Source organism: Pan troglodytes, chromosome 9 (assembly GCF_028858775.2).
Source record: "Pan troglodytes isolate AG18354 chromosome 9, NHGRI_mPanTro3-v2.0_pri, whole genome shotgun sequence".
Taxonomy (NCBI): Eukaryota; Metazoa; Chordata; class Mammalia; order Primates; family Hominidae; genus Pan; species Pan troglodytes.
The window spans coordinates 70,627,525-70,644,103 of NC_072407.2; the positions used below are offsets into that span (position 1 = coordinate 70,627,525).

The following is a 16,579-nucleotide window of genomic DNA, read 5'->3' on the forward strand; positions in this document are numbered from 1 at the left end:
TTGGTCCACCCCTAGAATGAAGCTTGATGATATCAAATGTAAATTATCAAGGTAATTTTGTACCTGTTGAAATACAGCTTTAAGAAAAAGAACACCTTACTAGTAATAATGATAAACTTGGAACTTCGGCTGTCAATTTAGTCTAGATTTGGTTAAATTTAGGCATTTGGAAAGTGGATTCCTTTATTTCTCATGATATCTGGTTCCAGGGTCATACCTGTTCTGGGGAGAGTTTTCTTACATTATTTTGTTTGTTTGACCGACAGCTCACGTGCATACGAAGCCATTTCATTCACAAAACTAACTTACAACAGCCCTTGCCAAGCTCTTAGCTTGCAGAATTTACCCACTTCATATGAACTTTTCAAAGTGGAAGAATAATTACTCTTTTCTGATTGACAAGCTTCCAGTACATTTTTCTTTGCATGTTTAAACCAATCATGGATCATTTTGAAAATAAATACACTCCAAAGCACTTCTTAAAATTTTGAGAATGCAAAAAAAGTCTTGGTTAATTTATTAGAGTTTCATCATAGTCTCCATTAAGATCAGAATATTAGTTTGTAGACTTGAACTTGAAGTTGTCATTCACGTTTGAGGTTGGGCATCATGTTGATAAAGTCCCCGAATGTAGAGAGCTCAGGGCAGATAATTTAACCAGGTAACCCAGCCACGTCACCAGTGGGGAGTGCCTCCAGGCGTTTGTGCCCTGCCCATTTGCTTCTCCCTTTAGCCTTGTCTGGTCTCCTAAAGTCTGGTGTTTGACTCCCCACCTCCCTGATTCTGCCTTATAGAGTTTGGAGGGTGAGGCCCCCATGGAGGTCTGGAGAATTCAGACTGACTGCCGCATATGGGCTCTGAAACACTGACTCATCATTTCCCACTACCTCACATCACATACGGGCTTGCTGGTAGGCAATTAGGCCACATTTAGTTGACCAGTAGTTTCTGTTGCCTGGGTGGCATTACTGTTAAGAGATTTGCTTAAAGTGGTTGGGTCACTTCTCAGTGACTTGAACAGTTTCTGACTTTGGCCAGGATGACAGTACTAGGAAAGTGTGCTTTTTAAAAATAATTATACAGTTATATTGTGCTTTCCAGATATAGGTTTCTCAGAGTTCAAAGCACTTTTTATATACCTTTAAATAGGATACAATAACAGTCTTCACTTACATATATTTGTAAGTTTTGGTAGCTTTATTAGTAAAAATGAGATTTGAAATGTGAAGTTCTTTGCTAGAAGCTGTAATTGACTTAGAACTAATGAGGATTACATCTCATCATTTTCCTTTTTTCTGTGCATTATTGCATGGAAGTTACTAGTGTCTGTGTCAGTTGCTATGTATCTCTCCAGATGGATGAATAGATAAATATATGTATATGTATTCTGTATGTACATGTATGTATGTATACATTCGTATTTAGTATTTGCATTCTATTTTTGAAGCATTTAAAATATAACAACATTTTGGGGAATATTTCTTCCCCTTTACACCCAGGAGAATCACATTAGGATCACTAGAGGTATAACAATTTTGAGAGAGCTGGCTGCGATGGCATGCACCTGTAGTCTGGCTGCTCTGGAGGCTGAGGTAGGAGGATTACTAGGAGGTAGGAGTCTAGGAGTTTGAGTCCAGCCTGGGCAACATGGCAAGACCCTGTCTCTTAAAAAAATTTTTTTTTTCGAGGGGAAAAATAAAACAATTGGGAGGGAACTTTTCCCTCACGTGACCACATTTCTGATCTGTAGATAAACTCAGAGCATGGTTCATGCTGCTTACTCAACAGAATCACTTCATGGTTCTTTACCAGATCTTTGAGGTACTGAGCATCTGTTTTGCCTCATAAAAGATAAAGCTGCAGTTCAGAAGAACTGATTTCTTTTTGATGTAATTAATATTAATGCTGGCTGTCATTGTCCATTCATAGGTCCAGAACTCAGCTCAGCAGCCCAGGACTTGTCCCTACCCTTCTGCTTTCAGCCAGACCTCCATGCTCAGCCTTGGTTTACACTCCATGCCTTACCAAGTGGCCATTCCACAGCCAGTCGCTTGCTGCCCCCTGCTCCCTGCCCCCATGTGCTCATCTAATATCACCTCTGGGGGCAAGAAAGGGGGCAGCACAAAAGTGGGAGTGAGCAGAGGGGCAGTGGGTGTGCTGTTGTCTTGCATGAGCGACAAGGGAGGTTTTGGGTTCTCTCTGTCTAGTCAAACTAGACATATAGAGCTTTTCTTCAGACCTAAGCAGTATAGATACCTTCCAAAGCCTAATATAAGGTTTATTTTTAAATTATCTGCAATAATTATCCATGCCATAATTCCCTGCCACCAGAATGAGTAATCAGGAATTAATGGTAGAGGCATTTCTGCACTGTACATCTGCAAGGTGGAATCTGGAGGCTCTGCCCATATGTGGAACCAAGGAGAAGGTGGTTTAATACAGTTACAGATGCCTCCTTCCCAGCAAATGCCAGTGGGAGTGATGCCTTCAGTTGAGCCAACAGCCGCCTCCCTGCCCCTCATGGGCCCACCCACAGAAAACGGCAGTCTCATCTGTATGCAGCTCTGGTCACTGTATTTATTGTTTGGGTTAGAATGAGGAGGTGGCACTAGTTTGTCTTCATATGTTCTTTACTCCTGATTAATACATAAGAACATACTTGTTGATTTCACTTGCTTCTTTGGGCCTGCTTGTTTTAAATTAGAATATCAACATTTTCCTGGGGTCCATTATAACACCCCCACCGCCCCCCATTTTCAACTAAAAACCCGAACAAGTCTGGTACTCTCTAGATTTGGTATTAAGGAAACAGAACTGGCTCCTCTGTGGGTCTTCTAGTGTTAGAGACTTTTCAGAGTGATTTTGGATAAATAGTCAAACGTTTACTCTCTTCATAAGGTAGGTAGGGTAGAAATTATTTTCGTTTTATATTCTTCCCAGCCTCTAAGACTTAATTTTTTTTAAAAAAGAAATGAAATGTCCCTGAACATTTTGTTTCTGGGATTATGCTTGTGTTCATCAGTCGGTTTTCCTCTGGTGTGATTTTGCTGTAGTAGATTGGGGGTGGAGGAGGTGGCAAGGAGGGAGGGGGTGGTCACCACTTGTTGGATCTTAGGATAAAGTTGGTTGTGTCCAGAGGTGACTGATACACCTTATAATTTCAGACTGTTCCATGTCATGTGATCACTTTAAACTAGGCTTAATCCAAACCTCTCTCTAAAGATAATTCACAATAGAGGACAGAGTGGTCACATAGTGTTTCTTACAGTGACATGTGCATTAGAATGATTTGTAGACCAAATTTCAAACGTTTCCTTTTTTGGCAAATTGTGTCTGAAATTATTTGATTTTTCTTTTAGAAAAACACACCAACTTTTATAGCCCTATGGCTATGTAAATAAGATGATTTCTGGAACACAAATGGGCAAATAGTATGTAGAATATCATTAGAATCATTATATCACTGTCACTGGTCCTGGGGTTGCCAGGCCTTTTCTGATTATCAGATGCAACAAATGACGTCCAATTTTATTGACCAGTTTGGCTTCAACGATGAGAAGTTTGCAGATCAAGATGACATTGGCAAGTGAGTATGTTTTTCTGTTTCCGCTGTTGCTCTTGCACACCCTTGCTCTTGGTAGATGTATGTGTGATTCTGCGGGATTCTTAGTCTTGAGCATTCGTGAGTGGGAGGAACCTGCTCTTTCCACGGTGTTCCTCTAGTTCCAGCAGATTGGCCCTGGGACTGGATAATTAGGACTTAAAATAACACTGCAGTGGCCGGGTGCGGTGGCTCATGCCTGTAATCCCAGCACTTTGGGGGGCTGAGGCAGGCGGATCACTTGAGGTCAGGAGTTCGAGACCAGCCTGGCCAACATGGTGAAACCCCGTCTCTACCAAAAATATAAAAAATTAGCCAGTTGTGGTGGCGGGCACCTGTAATCCCAGCTACTCAGGAGGCGGAGGTTGTAGTGAGCTGAGATGTGCTATTGTACTCCTGCCTCAGTGACAGAGCATGACGTGGTCCCTTTTTTTTTGGAGACAGAGTCTCATTCTGTTGCCCCGGCTGGAGTGCAGTGGTGCGATCTTGGCTCACTGCAAGCTCCACCTCCTGGGTTCACGCCATTCTCCTGCCTCAGCCTCCTTAGTAGCTGGGACTACAGGTACCCGCCACCACACCTGGCTAATTTGTTGTATTTTTAGTAGAGACGGGATTTCACCATGGTCTCGATCTCCTGACCTCGTGATCCACCTGCCTCGGCTTCCCATAGTGCTGGGATTACAGGCGTGAGCCACTGCGCCTGGCCGAGACTCGGTCTTTAAAAAAAAAAAAAAAAAAATCACTGCAAGGAAAGAAGCATTCACCTATAGGGTTTGACCTCTTTCACAGAAGCCTATTTTTATTAGATTACACTTTTAGGAATTCAAGTCACTGTTCTTAATTCTAGCTCTTAACGTTAAATAGTATTATCTATAAAGTCCTTAATCCTGGCCTGGCACAGTGGCTCACACCTATAATCCCAGCACTTTGGGAGGCCGAGCCGGGCGGATCACTTGAGGTTAGGGGTTCGAGACCAGCCCGGCCAACGTGGCAAAACCCTGTCTCTACTAAAAATACAAAAACAATAGCCAGGCTGGGTGGTGTGTGCCTGTAGTCCGAGCTTCTGAGGAGGCTGAGGTGGGAGAATCACTTGAACTTGGGAGGCAGAGGTTGCAGTGAGCCAGGATTGCACCACTGCACTCCACCCTGGGCAACACAGGGAGACCCTGTCTCAATAATAACAATAACAATAATAATAATAATAATAAAATTATTAATCCCTGTGTTGTTGACTGGGGCATCACGTTCCAGCAGATGACCAGGTTGGCAGGAAAAGCTCTGCCCTACATGTATTCTCATCTCTAGGTGACTCATCAGAAGGTAGATTTGGGTTTTTTGCAAGAGCCAGACACACTAACCACTCATTTTGCAGTCAGGGTAAGAAGCAGAGAAATGAGAATTATTGATACTGTACAGAATTAACGAGTAGAAAATGTGTAGGCAGTTAATAGAAATGAAAACAGGTGGTCTAGCATCTGACATTGGGATAGAAGAGATTTATAAACAAAATATTTTGAGGTAGATATTATAGCTCATTGACACAGAGTTTAAGAAAAAAAATGAAGGCAGCTGGTATTTGAATATTGGATGATGATTCTCACAGGAGACACGGTTATGCCACAGACACCCAGTATCTGCTGTGGTCTTTGGAAGCAGTAAATCCTCAATAATTTGTTGAACCACAGCCAGTGGAGCCTGTTGTTTGTCACAAATTGCAGTTTGCAGTATGTGAGAAGCTAAAATATTTTTACAGCACGCTCTTAATTGTGCTATAAACATGCCGTATGGGCACAGTGGAATGGAGGTGCCGCTGTAAACAGCAGGAGTTGAAGGCTGTTATGTGCCTTGAGAATTGGCTGATTTTAACCCAAAAAGAGCAAGAACACAAGATATTCTGTCCATACCCCAGGAGCATTCTACTCAGGCTAGGATCCACCACCTCACACCAGACCCTGCAGGTCCCTGTTCGGTGTCTCGACATTCACGTGCCTGGACTCTTGCTTCATCTTCCTATTTAGGATCTGTAATCTCTTTACAGTCTGTATTGCATGCTTGGACTAGTGATTGAGTAAAACAAACCTTTTAAGAATCATAAGATAGCCCCTCCTCTTCAAACTTATGTTTAATAAGCAATGAATTCTTTTACTCCCTCCTTGCTTTTCTAGATGATATCTTGTTAACAGCATAAGATTTCATGGGTGTCTATGTATTTTGTGTATGAGTTTGACTATCCCTGGAGAAAACTCAAGTGTCTGACAGCTTTTGTATACTTCATGTTTTGACTTGGTTCTTTGCAAATAACCTTTTTCTTGGTTATATTAGTATGGCCCATGGAACTATGGTTGTTATCGTAGATGTTAAAAATCTTTTATAGGAAGGATTCAAGGGTGTCCCAAAGGCTTTATGTCTCAGAAGGCTTCTATTGCAGCCCTCCTATCCTGCATAAATTCATTAATACCAAGGGAGCTGGCATCATTTAATATAAGAAGGTTGTTTCTGTTTGTTTTTTATTTATAGAGATTTTGATGATAGTGTAAATATCTTAAATTTGGAAACTTTCATAAATACGGTTTCTGTGAGCTGATAGTAATTAATGCTTCCTACACTTTTATTTTGTTTTTTTACAGTGTTTCTTTTGATCGAGTATCAGACATCAACTTTACTCTCAATACAAATGAAAGTGTAAGTATAAACTCTGTTGTGAGCAGTGTGGCACATGAGAGGTTAAAAATTGGGTGAGTCCCTGTGTGGATGCCACATGCTGGGACCCCTGTGCTCTAGAGCCCTAATCCTAAATTGGTGTTACATACTTCACTCTGTCCCATGGCCTACCTGGCACCCGTGGGCGTGTGATTTTTGCAGCCCTGGTTTATGACTTGGTGGAGCTAATAAGACCAGGGTCACTTGTGATTGCAGCGTAGACACTTGACTTCAAAGAGAAGGCTGCAGTTTGACACCAACCCACTGCCTTTGACTCCTTTGTATTGCCAGGAGAGAAATGTGGACTGGGTCAGGGCAAGCCCCTCATTACTAGGCATTTCTGTGGAAACACCGAGACAGTCATGTCACCTGAATGGAGACAGTTTATTGATTTTATGTTGACTAGCATGAGAGACCACTGGCTTATTTGCTGATGGAGTAAGGTAGGAACTGCTGATTTGAGCCATTGAAGGTTATCACTGCTCAGCTGGACTAGTAAAAGCAAATAAGTACGGTTGCTTTTCCTTGCTAGGACAGACCTGGGACCGCATCTCCAGGACAGGGGAGGCTCCTGGGATTACAATGATGCTTTGATGAGATGAAAGAGGATATGGTCTATGCTTCTTTTTGCTAGTCTTTTTAGGGAAACCCAGTCTTTTTTAGGGGAATTCTTGTTACGGACACAGAAACTAATGTTAGGTGTTTATATTTTATTTTGGTGTATGTGATAGGCACCATATTGTAAAGCAGTGAAAAAATGCAATTTACATTGGTAATGCTTAAGAGAAGATAACTTGACTTTAAATTTATTGTGTTGTTTTTTTCCTCTCATTTTTATTTAGGGAAATATTGCCTTGTTTGAAGCATGTTGTAAGGAAAGAATACAACAGTTTGATGATGGTGGCTCTGATGAGGAAGATATATGGGAGGAAAAGCACATCGCATTCACACCAGAATCCCAAAGACGATCCAGGTGAAAGATAGTTGGTTATAGTTGTAATTATAGCGAACCTGTAAAGAAAATGATTATCATGAGACATACATTGTGTCATCACCAAACATACATGTTAACCCAGAAACCAGTGTTTTCTTTGTCATGGCCAGAAATGCCCTTGTTGGCGGGAGTTGGTGCTTCCACTGTGACAGTGATCTGCTGGGAAATGCTGCAGGTGTTTAGACACAGTTCGTGAGGTGTTGGGGCCCAGCGTCTTCCAAAGGGGAAATGTTGCAGACAAGCGTAGTCACATAGTGCCTTTTACTAAATAAATGTTCCGTCATCAGTAATTACAACAGCAGTTATGTGTTGTTTCTTGTAAAAGATGGAAAACTTCCCAAAGGAAGGGGAAATTGTATTTAAAAGTTAATCTATTTGGGGAAGATAGGGCCATGTCAATTAATATATCTGGGTCAATCCAGTCCTTTTTTTTTTTAAATCATCCGTATCACAGGAACCTAAATAAATGATGCTTCTGTACACAGACAAATCTTGTTATATGAGCATTCATTGTCAGAATCTTCATATTTAAGAGAGAGGAATATTTGATCAGCAGCTTAAGAGAGGAATATTTGAACAGCAGCTGAACTTTCATTTTTATTTCATTTATTGTTACTCATTTTATTCATTTACTTATAATAAGTAATGTTTTCACATGGCCTAGAATTCAAAGGGAATCAAAGAGTATGCAATGAAAAGTAAAACTGTCTCATCCCTTCTTCCAGCCGTCCAGTCCTCTTGCCGGGGAGTCCCTCAGCATCACCTCTCGCTGCCAGTTATGTTGCCTCTTGTAGGAATGCTTGTTGCCACAGGTTATAGCAGACTCAGCGGTGGCTTGAGCAAGTAAAGCTGTGTTTGTCCCTACAGTCCAGAGTTGATAAGGGAGTTGAATAAGGCTGTTAGACCGGGCATCTTTTATTTATTCCTGCTCTCGTCTTCTGCATGTTGAGTTATCTCCTATGATCACAAGATAGCTGCTATAGCTCCAGAGCCAGACAGCAAAAGAAAAATACCTTCATGGCATTTTTGTTTGTTTGTTTGGATAAAGTCACACTCAGACTTGTTTGCCATCATTTACTGAGATTTTGTTTCTTATGTTGAATGGATTCACTAAATGATGCTTGCCCACAGCATGACTAATATGTGTGAGGACAGTAATACAGTATATCTGCACAGAGCACCACGTGTGGAAGGCACAGAGAATTTAGTGTGTCAGGGAAGACTGTGTCCTGGGGGAGATGACACCTGATACCCAGAGGGAACACTGATGACAGAAGGCAGCTTTTATTATTTAACAACTCTATTGAGGCATACTTGACGTAAACTGCATTTATTTCAGTTGCACAGTGTGGAAATTTCAACATGTATATACATCCGTGAAACCATTATCCCAATCAACATCATGAACTTAACCATCGCCCCAAAAAGTCTTCTCATGATCTTTTGTAATACCTTCCTCTTTCCTGTCTCGTCCCCCACAACCATCTGTTTTTTGTTCTATTAGTTTGCATTTTCTAGAGTTTTATATAAATGAAATCAATACATTATACTTTTTTTGTCTAGCTTCTTTCACTCAGCATAATTAATGTGAGAGCTGTCCATGTTGTCTAATGTATTAGTAGTCCATTTCTATTTTTGTGGGGTTGGGCAGGGGCTGGGTAGCATTCCATTAAGAGGATACACTACAGTGTGTTTATTCATTTTCCTATTCATGGATGTTTTGGTTGTTTCTGGTTTGAGGCCTATAATGTCACTTGAAGATAGATTGTGGTGTTAAAGGTGCATACTGTAAACCCTAAAATAGTCACTAAAATAACAAAACGAAAAGTTATTGTTAATAAGCCAACAAAGGAAATAAAATCAAATCATAAAATACAAAAGAAAGCAGAAAAAGAACAAAGGGCAGCCTGGACAAACAAAACTACTGAGCAGCAGAATGATAGAGTTAGTCCTAAATAACCATGTGAAACAAACGATGCAGACACCCTCATTTAAAAGACAGAGATTGGCTGGGCACAGTGGTTCACACCTAGAATCCCAGCACTTTGGTTGGCCAAGGCAGATGGGTTGCTTGAGCCCAGGAGTTTGAGACCAGCCTAGGCAACATGGCAAAACCCTGTCTCTACAAAAAATACAAAAATTAGCTGGGCATGGTGGCGTGTGCCTGCTGTGAGGTGAAGCAGGAGGATTGCTGGGAAGTCGAGGCTACAGGGAGCCAAGATAAAAAAACAAAAAACAAAGATGGTCAGTTTGGATAAAAAATGAGGCCTAATTAATGCTGCCTATGGGAAATGATTTAAATACAAAGAAACAAGTATATATGAAAACACAAAAAAGAACAAGATATGTTAACACTAAGAAAAAGCCAGAAGGTCTGTATTAATCTCAAAGTAGATTTCAAAGGAAAGGGATAAAGAAAGTGATATAATGATAAAGGGGTCAATTCATTAAGAGGACATAGCAACTTTAAATGTTTACACAACCTAATAACGGAGCTTCAGGATACACAGAGGAAAAACTGGTAGAGCTGTAGAGAGAAGTAGAGCAGTCCCCAATGATGGCCAGATATTTTAACACCCCTCTCTCAGAACTGATGAAATGGGAGGTACAAATCAGTAAGGCTGTGGAGCACTTGAACAACACCATCAACTAACTTGCCCTCCTTGCACGTTTATAAAGAATCCTACCCAACAACCACAGAATGGACGTTCCAGTGTGTGAAATATTTACCAAGATAGACCATAAAGCAAGTCTCAGATTTCAAAGGGTTCAAGTCATTTTCTGACCAAAATGGAATGAAATTAGTAATCAGTAACATAAAGACTTTTGGTAAATCCCCCAGCTTTTGTTTTGTTTTGTTTTGTTTTTTTGAGACGGGGTCTTGCTCTGTCACCTAGGCTGGAGTGCAGTGGTGCGATCTTGGCACGCTGCAACCTCCACCTCCCAGGTTCAAGTGATTCTCCTGCCTCAGCCTCCCAAGTAGCTGGGATTACAGGCGCCTGCCACCAGACCTGGCTAATTTTTGTATTTTTAGTAGAGACAGCGTTTTACCATGTTGGCCAGACTGGTCTCAAACTCCTGACCTCAGGTGATTCGCCTGGGCGACAGAGCGAGACTCTTGTCTCAAAAAAAAAAAAAAAAAAAAAAAAAAAAAAAAAAAAAAATTTGCTGGAATCTACAAAAAATCTACTAGAACAATTAAAATGACTTTAGCAAAGCTGCATGATACAAGATCAGTATAATTGTACCTCTTCATACTGCAACAAATGGTTGAAATTGCTAAACAAGCTGAGCATAGTGGTGCTTGCCAGTAGTCCCACCTGCTCGGGAGGCTGAGACAGGAGGATCCTTTGAACCCAGGAGTTTGAGGCTGCAGCACGCTATGATTGCACCTGTAAATAGTCACTGCATTCTAGCCTAAGCGATATAGACCCCAATCTCTTAAAAAAGGGAGAGAGAGAGAGAGAAACTACTAAATAATACTATTCATAGTAGCACCAACACTATTAACTGTATTAAATATGACTGGGCATGGTGGCTCATGCCTACAATCCCAGCACTTTGGGAGGCCAAGGCAGGAGGCTCTCTTGAGCCCAGGAGTTCGAGACCAGCTCGAGGAACATAGGGAGACCCCATCTCTATTTTTTTAAAAACAAAAAATTTAAATATGTAGGGACAAATCTCACAAAACATGTCCAAGACCTGTATGCTGAAAAGCCTAAAGCATAGCTGAGATAAAGACAACTTGGTAAATGTTTATAAGTAGGAAGACTCAGTATTATAATACTAAGCTGCCAGCTCTCCTCCCCAGGTTGAATCTGTAGATTCAACACAAACAAAATCCTTCCAGCCTTTTTTGTAGCTATTAACAAGCTGCTTCTTAAATTCATATGGAAATGAAAAGGATCTAGAATAGCCAAAACAACTCTTATAGAGAACAACAAAATTGGAGGACAAACACTACCTTATTTTAAAATTCAATAGTTAAAACAGTATGGTATGGGCAAGAAGGTAGGGCATAGATCAGTGGAACAGAATAGAGAGCCCATAAATACAGGCCTACGCATATATGGACAACTGACTTTTGATAGAGGCGAAAGGCAATTCAGTGGAGAAAGGATAGTCTTTTCAACAAATGGTGCTGGAACCATCAGGCATCCATATTCAAAAAAGTGAACTGATCCATACCTCTTACTATATAATACATTAACTCAAAATGGATCTTAGACCCAAATGTGAAACATTAAACTATAAAACTTCTACAAGAAAACTTAGAAAATCATTGTGACCTTGAGTTAGACAAAGATTTCTTAGATGTATCACCAAAAACACAATACATAAAAATATTTTTTTTTTTTTGGAGACGGAGTTTTGTTCTTCTTGTCCAGGCTGGAGTGCAGTGGCGTGATCTCAGCTCACTGCAGCCTCTGCCTCCCAGGTTCAGGTGATTCTCCTGCCTCAGCCTCTGGAGTAGCTGGAATTACAGGTGCCCGCCACCACACCCAGCTAATTTTTGTATTTTTAGTAGAGATGGGGTTTTGCCATGTTGGCCAGGCTGGTCTCAAACTCCTGACCTCAGGTGGTCTGCCCGCCTCAGCCTCCCAAAGTGCTGGGATTACAGGCGTGAGCCACCACGCCCATCCCTAAAAGAATGATTTTAGTAAGCCGAACATCATCAAAATTTAAAATTTTCACTCTTCAAATGACACTTTTAATAGAATGAAACGACAAACCATGCACTGGGAGAAAACATTTGCAAATGACACATTAGATAAAAGACTTGTGTATAGAGTTAAGAAATCTCTTTACTCAAGAAAAAGACAATTCAGTTTTTAAAAAGCACAAAAGTGTGAAAAGACAAGATATAAGATGGCAAATAAGCATTTAAAAAGATGCTCAACCTCCTTGGTCATTAGGAAAGTACAAATGAACACCACAGTGAAATGAACACCTCCACCCCTTCGAGAAGGTGGTTCTTAGATTGTGGCCTCCACTTTAAGCAGAGCCCATGTGTTCCTGTGGTGGAGGCTTAGTGTGAGGTTGGGCAGCACGCACGCAAAGCTGAGTCTTCCCGGGCATCCTGACCACGTGGTGCTCAGACAGATGTGATCCTGCTGAAGCACCGCAGGACCTTTTGTTGCTGGATGACTGTTAGAATTTTCTGGATTTAGCTGGTGGCTGATAAGCAGCGTTAAATACTTGGGTCTTGTTTTTCCTTAGCTCGGGGAGTACAGACAGTGAGGAAAGTACAGACTCTGAAGAAGAAGATGGAGCAAAGCAAGACTTGTTTGAACCCAGTGGTGCCAACACGGAGGATAAAATGGAGGTGGACCTGAGTGAACGTAAGTGGATTCATTCTTCAGATCAGCTGCCCTGTGTTGGAATTAGGTATTGTGAACAATTGGCAAAGGAGCAGTTCACAGCATCTGAGATGATATCTGAAGGAAAGGTTGGGTTGAAGCGTGTTGTCAAGTGAATTCCTCTTGGAGGTTTAAGTTTCAGAGACAGCTTCAGGGAAGGAGCACAGAATGCATTTGTGGATAAGGTACCTCCCCTTCCTGGTAGGAAATGAACGTCAGCTGTGTGGGTCTGGCTGGAGGACAGAGCCCACTGCTAGGTCAGTCTTCTGGCTGTGTACCCTGTGTGCTCTTGCAGAAGGAAAAGGCCCTGTGTTGGTGGGAAGAGGAGGACATGGTTGTGTTGCGTGGCTTCGTGAGTGGAATCAGCCAGGGGACGCAGCCTTAGCTTAACAAGCATTTCAGTGCGTTCTTCGTAGTTGATTTCAGAAGCTCACAGCCTTGAAACTTGTCCAGCTGAGTGCTTGCTTGTGCCCTGCTCCTTGCTAGGAAGACTTGAGTTAGCTGGCCTTTTAAAAATACTTTAAAAACTTCTGAAGGTTTGGGAAACAAACGTTCATGTGAATGAGCCGTATGGGCTGATAGCGAGGCTTGCCCCAAGCCTGGCCAGTCTCTGATTGCCCTGCAAGGCCTTTTTTGTGTTCATCCCAGAGGCTGAAGCCCAGCTAGGGTGGACCTTGTGGTGACTTCAGAGCTAGATGGGACCAGATCAGTCATCCAGCAAACTGCCACATGTTGCAGATAAGGAAACGGGATGGGAGAAGAAGAGAGATCTTTCTGCTGCCTCTTTTCCAGCCCACACTCAGGAGGAGGAAGTGGACTTTTCTGTCCGTAATTCAGTTTCAATCAACATGCCTTTGTCAAGTTCCTACTGTATGCCAGGTGTTAGGCCTGTAACTGTGAACGGGCCACAGACTCTGCCTCCAGGGGCTTGGGGTCGGCTGGGGAAGCAGATGGGCAGTGCAGGGGAATGGGGACAGGGTGCTAGAAGAGGGGAGCCTTCCATTAGGCCTCTTTGTAGAGGCAGGTGGGTATGAGGCTGAAGGACCCGTAGGGATTTGCCCGTGCGAGAGAGAAAACAGCTAATCCAAATGCCCAGAACGTGCTGTTTTGCATGGCTCGGGGATGAGGTGGCGGGAGCAAAGGCCAGAGGCCAGATCAGGAGTTGTATTCTGAAGGTTGTAGGGAGCCCTTGAGGATTTGAAAGATCATTATTGGTTCTGTTTCAAGACATTCATGGCAACAGTGAAAAATGGACGAGAAAACGCATGGTAGAGACAGGAGAACCATGAAGACATTGAACTGTTACACATGAGAAATAATGAGAACTGCAAGATGGGCTCCAGGCAGCAGGGAGGTGTGAGGAGGAGACAGGGCAGATGCCCTGATCTGTTGGCTCTGGAATCTGTAGGGTTTGTTGTTGTTGTTGGTTTTTTTAATGTACAGTTCAAGGTTGGGTGCAGTGGCTCAGGCCTGTAATCCCAGCACTTTCTGGAGGCCGAGTCAGGCGGATCACTTGAGGCCAGGAGTTCGAGACCACCCTGGCCAACAGGGTGAAACCCTGTCTCTACTGAAAAAAAAAAAAAAAAAAGCTGGGCATGGTGGCATACACCCATAGTCCCAGCTACTCGGGAGGCTGAAGCAGGAGAATCGCTTGAACCTGGGAGATGGAGCTTGCAGTGAGCCAAGATCATGCTGTGCACTCCAGCCTGGGTGACAGAGTGAGACTCCATCTGGGGAAAAAAAAAAAGTACAGTTCAGTAGTATATTCACACTGTTGTGTAACAGATCTTTAAAACTTTTTCATCCTAAACTAAAACTCTGTACCCATTAAACAGTTCCTCATTTCTACTTCCCCAGTCCCTAGCAGCCTCCATTCTACTCTCTGTTTCTCTGGGGTTGACTAGTCTAGGGATCTCATATAAATGGAATCATACAGTATTTGTCTTTGTGACTGGCTTGTTTCCCTTAGCATAATGTCTTCAGAGTTCATCCCTGCTGTGGTGTATACAGGATTTCCTTTTGTTCGAAGGCCGAATGACATTCTGGAATCTTTGGTTCTTTCAGCAGGCTGGGTATGGTTAAGTGACAGGGAGGGAAACACACTTGGCTGGACTGCGTGCCGCTGCTGCTGTGACTGTGGGCCTGGGTGTAGGGATAAGCAGCGAGGAGGCGAGCACCCTGGATGAGGTTCGCGTTTACCTACCTCCCGGGGTTAAGTGTGGCAGGGAACCAGGCCTCCTGCTTCTCTGTTCCTTGGGAAAGACAGCTTTTGCATCTTCAGATCTCTGGAGACACAAGTGGGTAGGGTTGGGGAAGATTCTCTCTCAGGGCTTCAGGGCTACAGGGTTGCCCCAGAGAGCCTCTGCCATTCCACCAGTCTCTGTGGCTTCTGTTGGAGGTTTTGTGGACATTCAGAATCGTTTAAAATGTTACACGGACTCTGAGGAGCTCATCTGGGAAAGACTATCTCAAAGAGATAACAGAAAAGTCATTTGTGTGTAATATAATTTAGTTGTAGAGTAGAACTCAGATGGAATGATTCCAGAGCTTTGCATAGAGTGGGCAGGCAAAAATAACTGTCAAGTTGACTTTTTGGAGGTTTCAGGTGAGATTTTCAAACATTCAAGCATTTATTCCTTCTTGGTGTCAGTGGAGCCCTGTGACACTCACAACAGGTAGGTGGGCAAGAAGCATGGAGCGCACCCTAATTAAATGCCTACTCTATGCAGGCCCTCCTGTGATCTTTGCTAAGTGAATAGTCATTATGAAATCAAACAGATGAAGTCAGATACCTTGGGGAAAGTCACAGTCAAGTGTGTCTTTAAACTCAGAACATTTCTATTCTACACGGGTACTTCTTAATCTTAGTCACTTGTGTCTGGGTTAAGCCCTTAAATAACTTATACCAGTTTCCCTAGCATTCCTTCCTGCAACCTAGAGATTCCTAATTATGATAATATCCCTGATGGAATGCAGTGGTTCCCACATCCGGCTTGTCCCCAGCAAAGAATTGAGGATTCAGCACTCTGTGAAGGAAAAGCATGGTGTGCAGTTAGAGCAGATCCACAGTGACCTGACTTCATCAGAAGGGACACATGTCTGAGGAGGTGACATTTAAGGAGAGACCTGCAGATTAGACCCAAACTTGGCCAGCAGGCAGCATAGTAAGAAGAGCCCCACAGACCGTAAGTGTGCTCAAGCAAGTCCTGCCGCTTCAGCCTCTGAGGCCAGACCTGGTTCTGCAGGACTTAGGAAGCCTAACTGCAGTGCACTGCAGGGAGCCCGCAGAATGGGCAAAGTGCAGTCAGACCTGGACTGGGAAGCATTAAGGTTATTTCTAGTTTATTGGAGTTGAATAATCAACATGTTCTTTTTTTAGAAAAATAACCTTTTTACTTTTGAATAATTTAGATTTATAGAAACATTGCCAAGATAGTAAGTCCCCATATATCCTTCACTTAGCTTCCCCAAGTATGAATATAGCCATGGTACGTTTGTCAAAACTAAGAAATTAACATTAATCCCTCTTTGTGCATGTAGCTTTGAATCTCTGTGTAGTATTTCTTTTGGAACAGTTGTTAGAAATGGGAGGTTTGAGGCCAGGCGCGGTGGCTCACGCCTGTAATCCCAGCACTTTGGGAGGCCGAGGCGGGCGGTTCACGAGGTCGGGATATTGAGACCATCCTGGCTAACACAGTGAAACCTGTCTCTACTAAAAATACAAAAAATTAGCCAGGCGTGATGGCAGGTGCCAGTAATCCCAGCTACTCAGGAGGCTGAGGCAGGAGAATGGCGTGAACCCGGGAGGCGGAGCTTGCAGTGAGCGGAGATTGTGCCACTGCACTCCAGCCTGGGCGACAGAGCGAGACTCCATCTCAAAAAAAAAAAATAATAATAATAAAAAGAAATGGGAGGTTTGAGAAT

At 42.7% G+C, this 16,579-nt stretch overlaps 1 protein-coding gene across 50 annotated transcripts in view; it reads left to right on the plus strand.

The window, feature by feature from the left end:
- PPP6R3 (protein phosphatase 6 regulatory subunit 3) overlaps positions 1-16,579 on the plus strand; it is a 153,984-nt gene that overhangs the window by 122,192 nt on the left and 15,213 nt on the right. For 35 of the 50 annotated variants that reach the window (XM_001173771.7, XM_009423582.4, XM_001173705.7 and 32 more), the window contains 4 exons: positions 3,489-3,586; positions 6,229-6,283; positions 7,144-7,274; positions 12,516-12,637. In XM_001173771.7, the coding sequence (XP_001173771.1) occupies positions 3,489-3,586; positions 6,229-6,283; positions 7,144-7,274; positions 12,516-12,637 (406 nt within the window). The remainder of the gene's footprint in view (positions 1-3,488; positions 3,587-6,228; positions 6,284-7,143; positions 7,275-12,515; positions 12,638-16,579) is intronic. The other 15 variants (XM_024347289.3, XM_001173755.7, XM_016921404.4 and 12 more) reach the window with 2 other exon arrangements.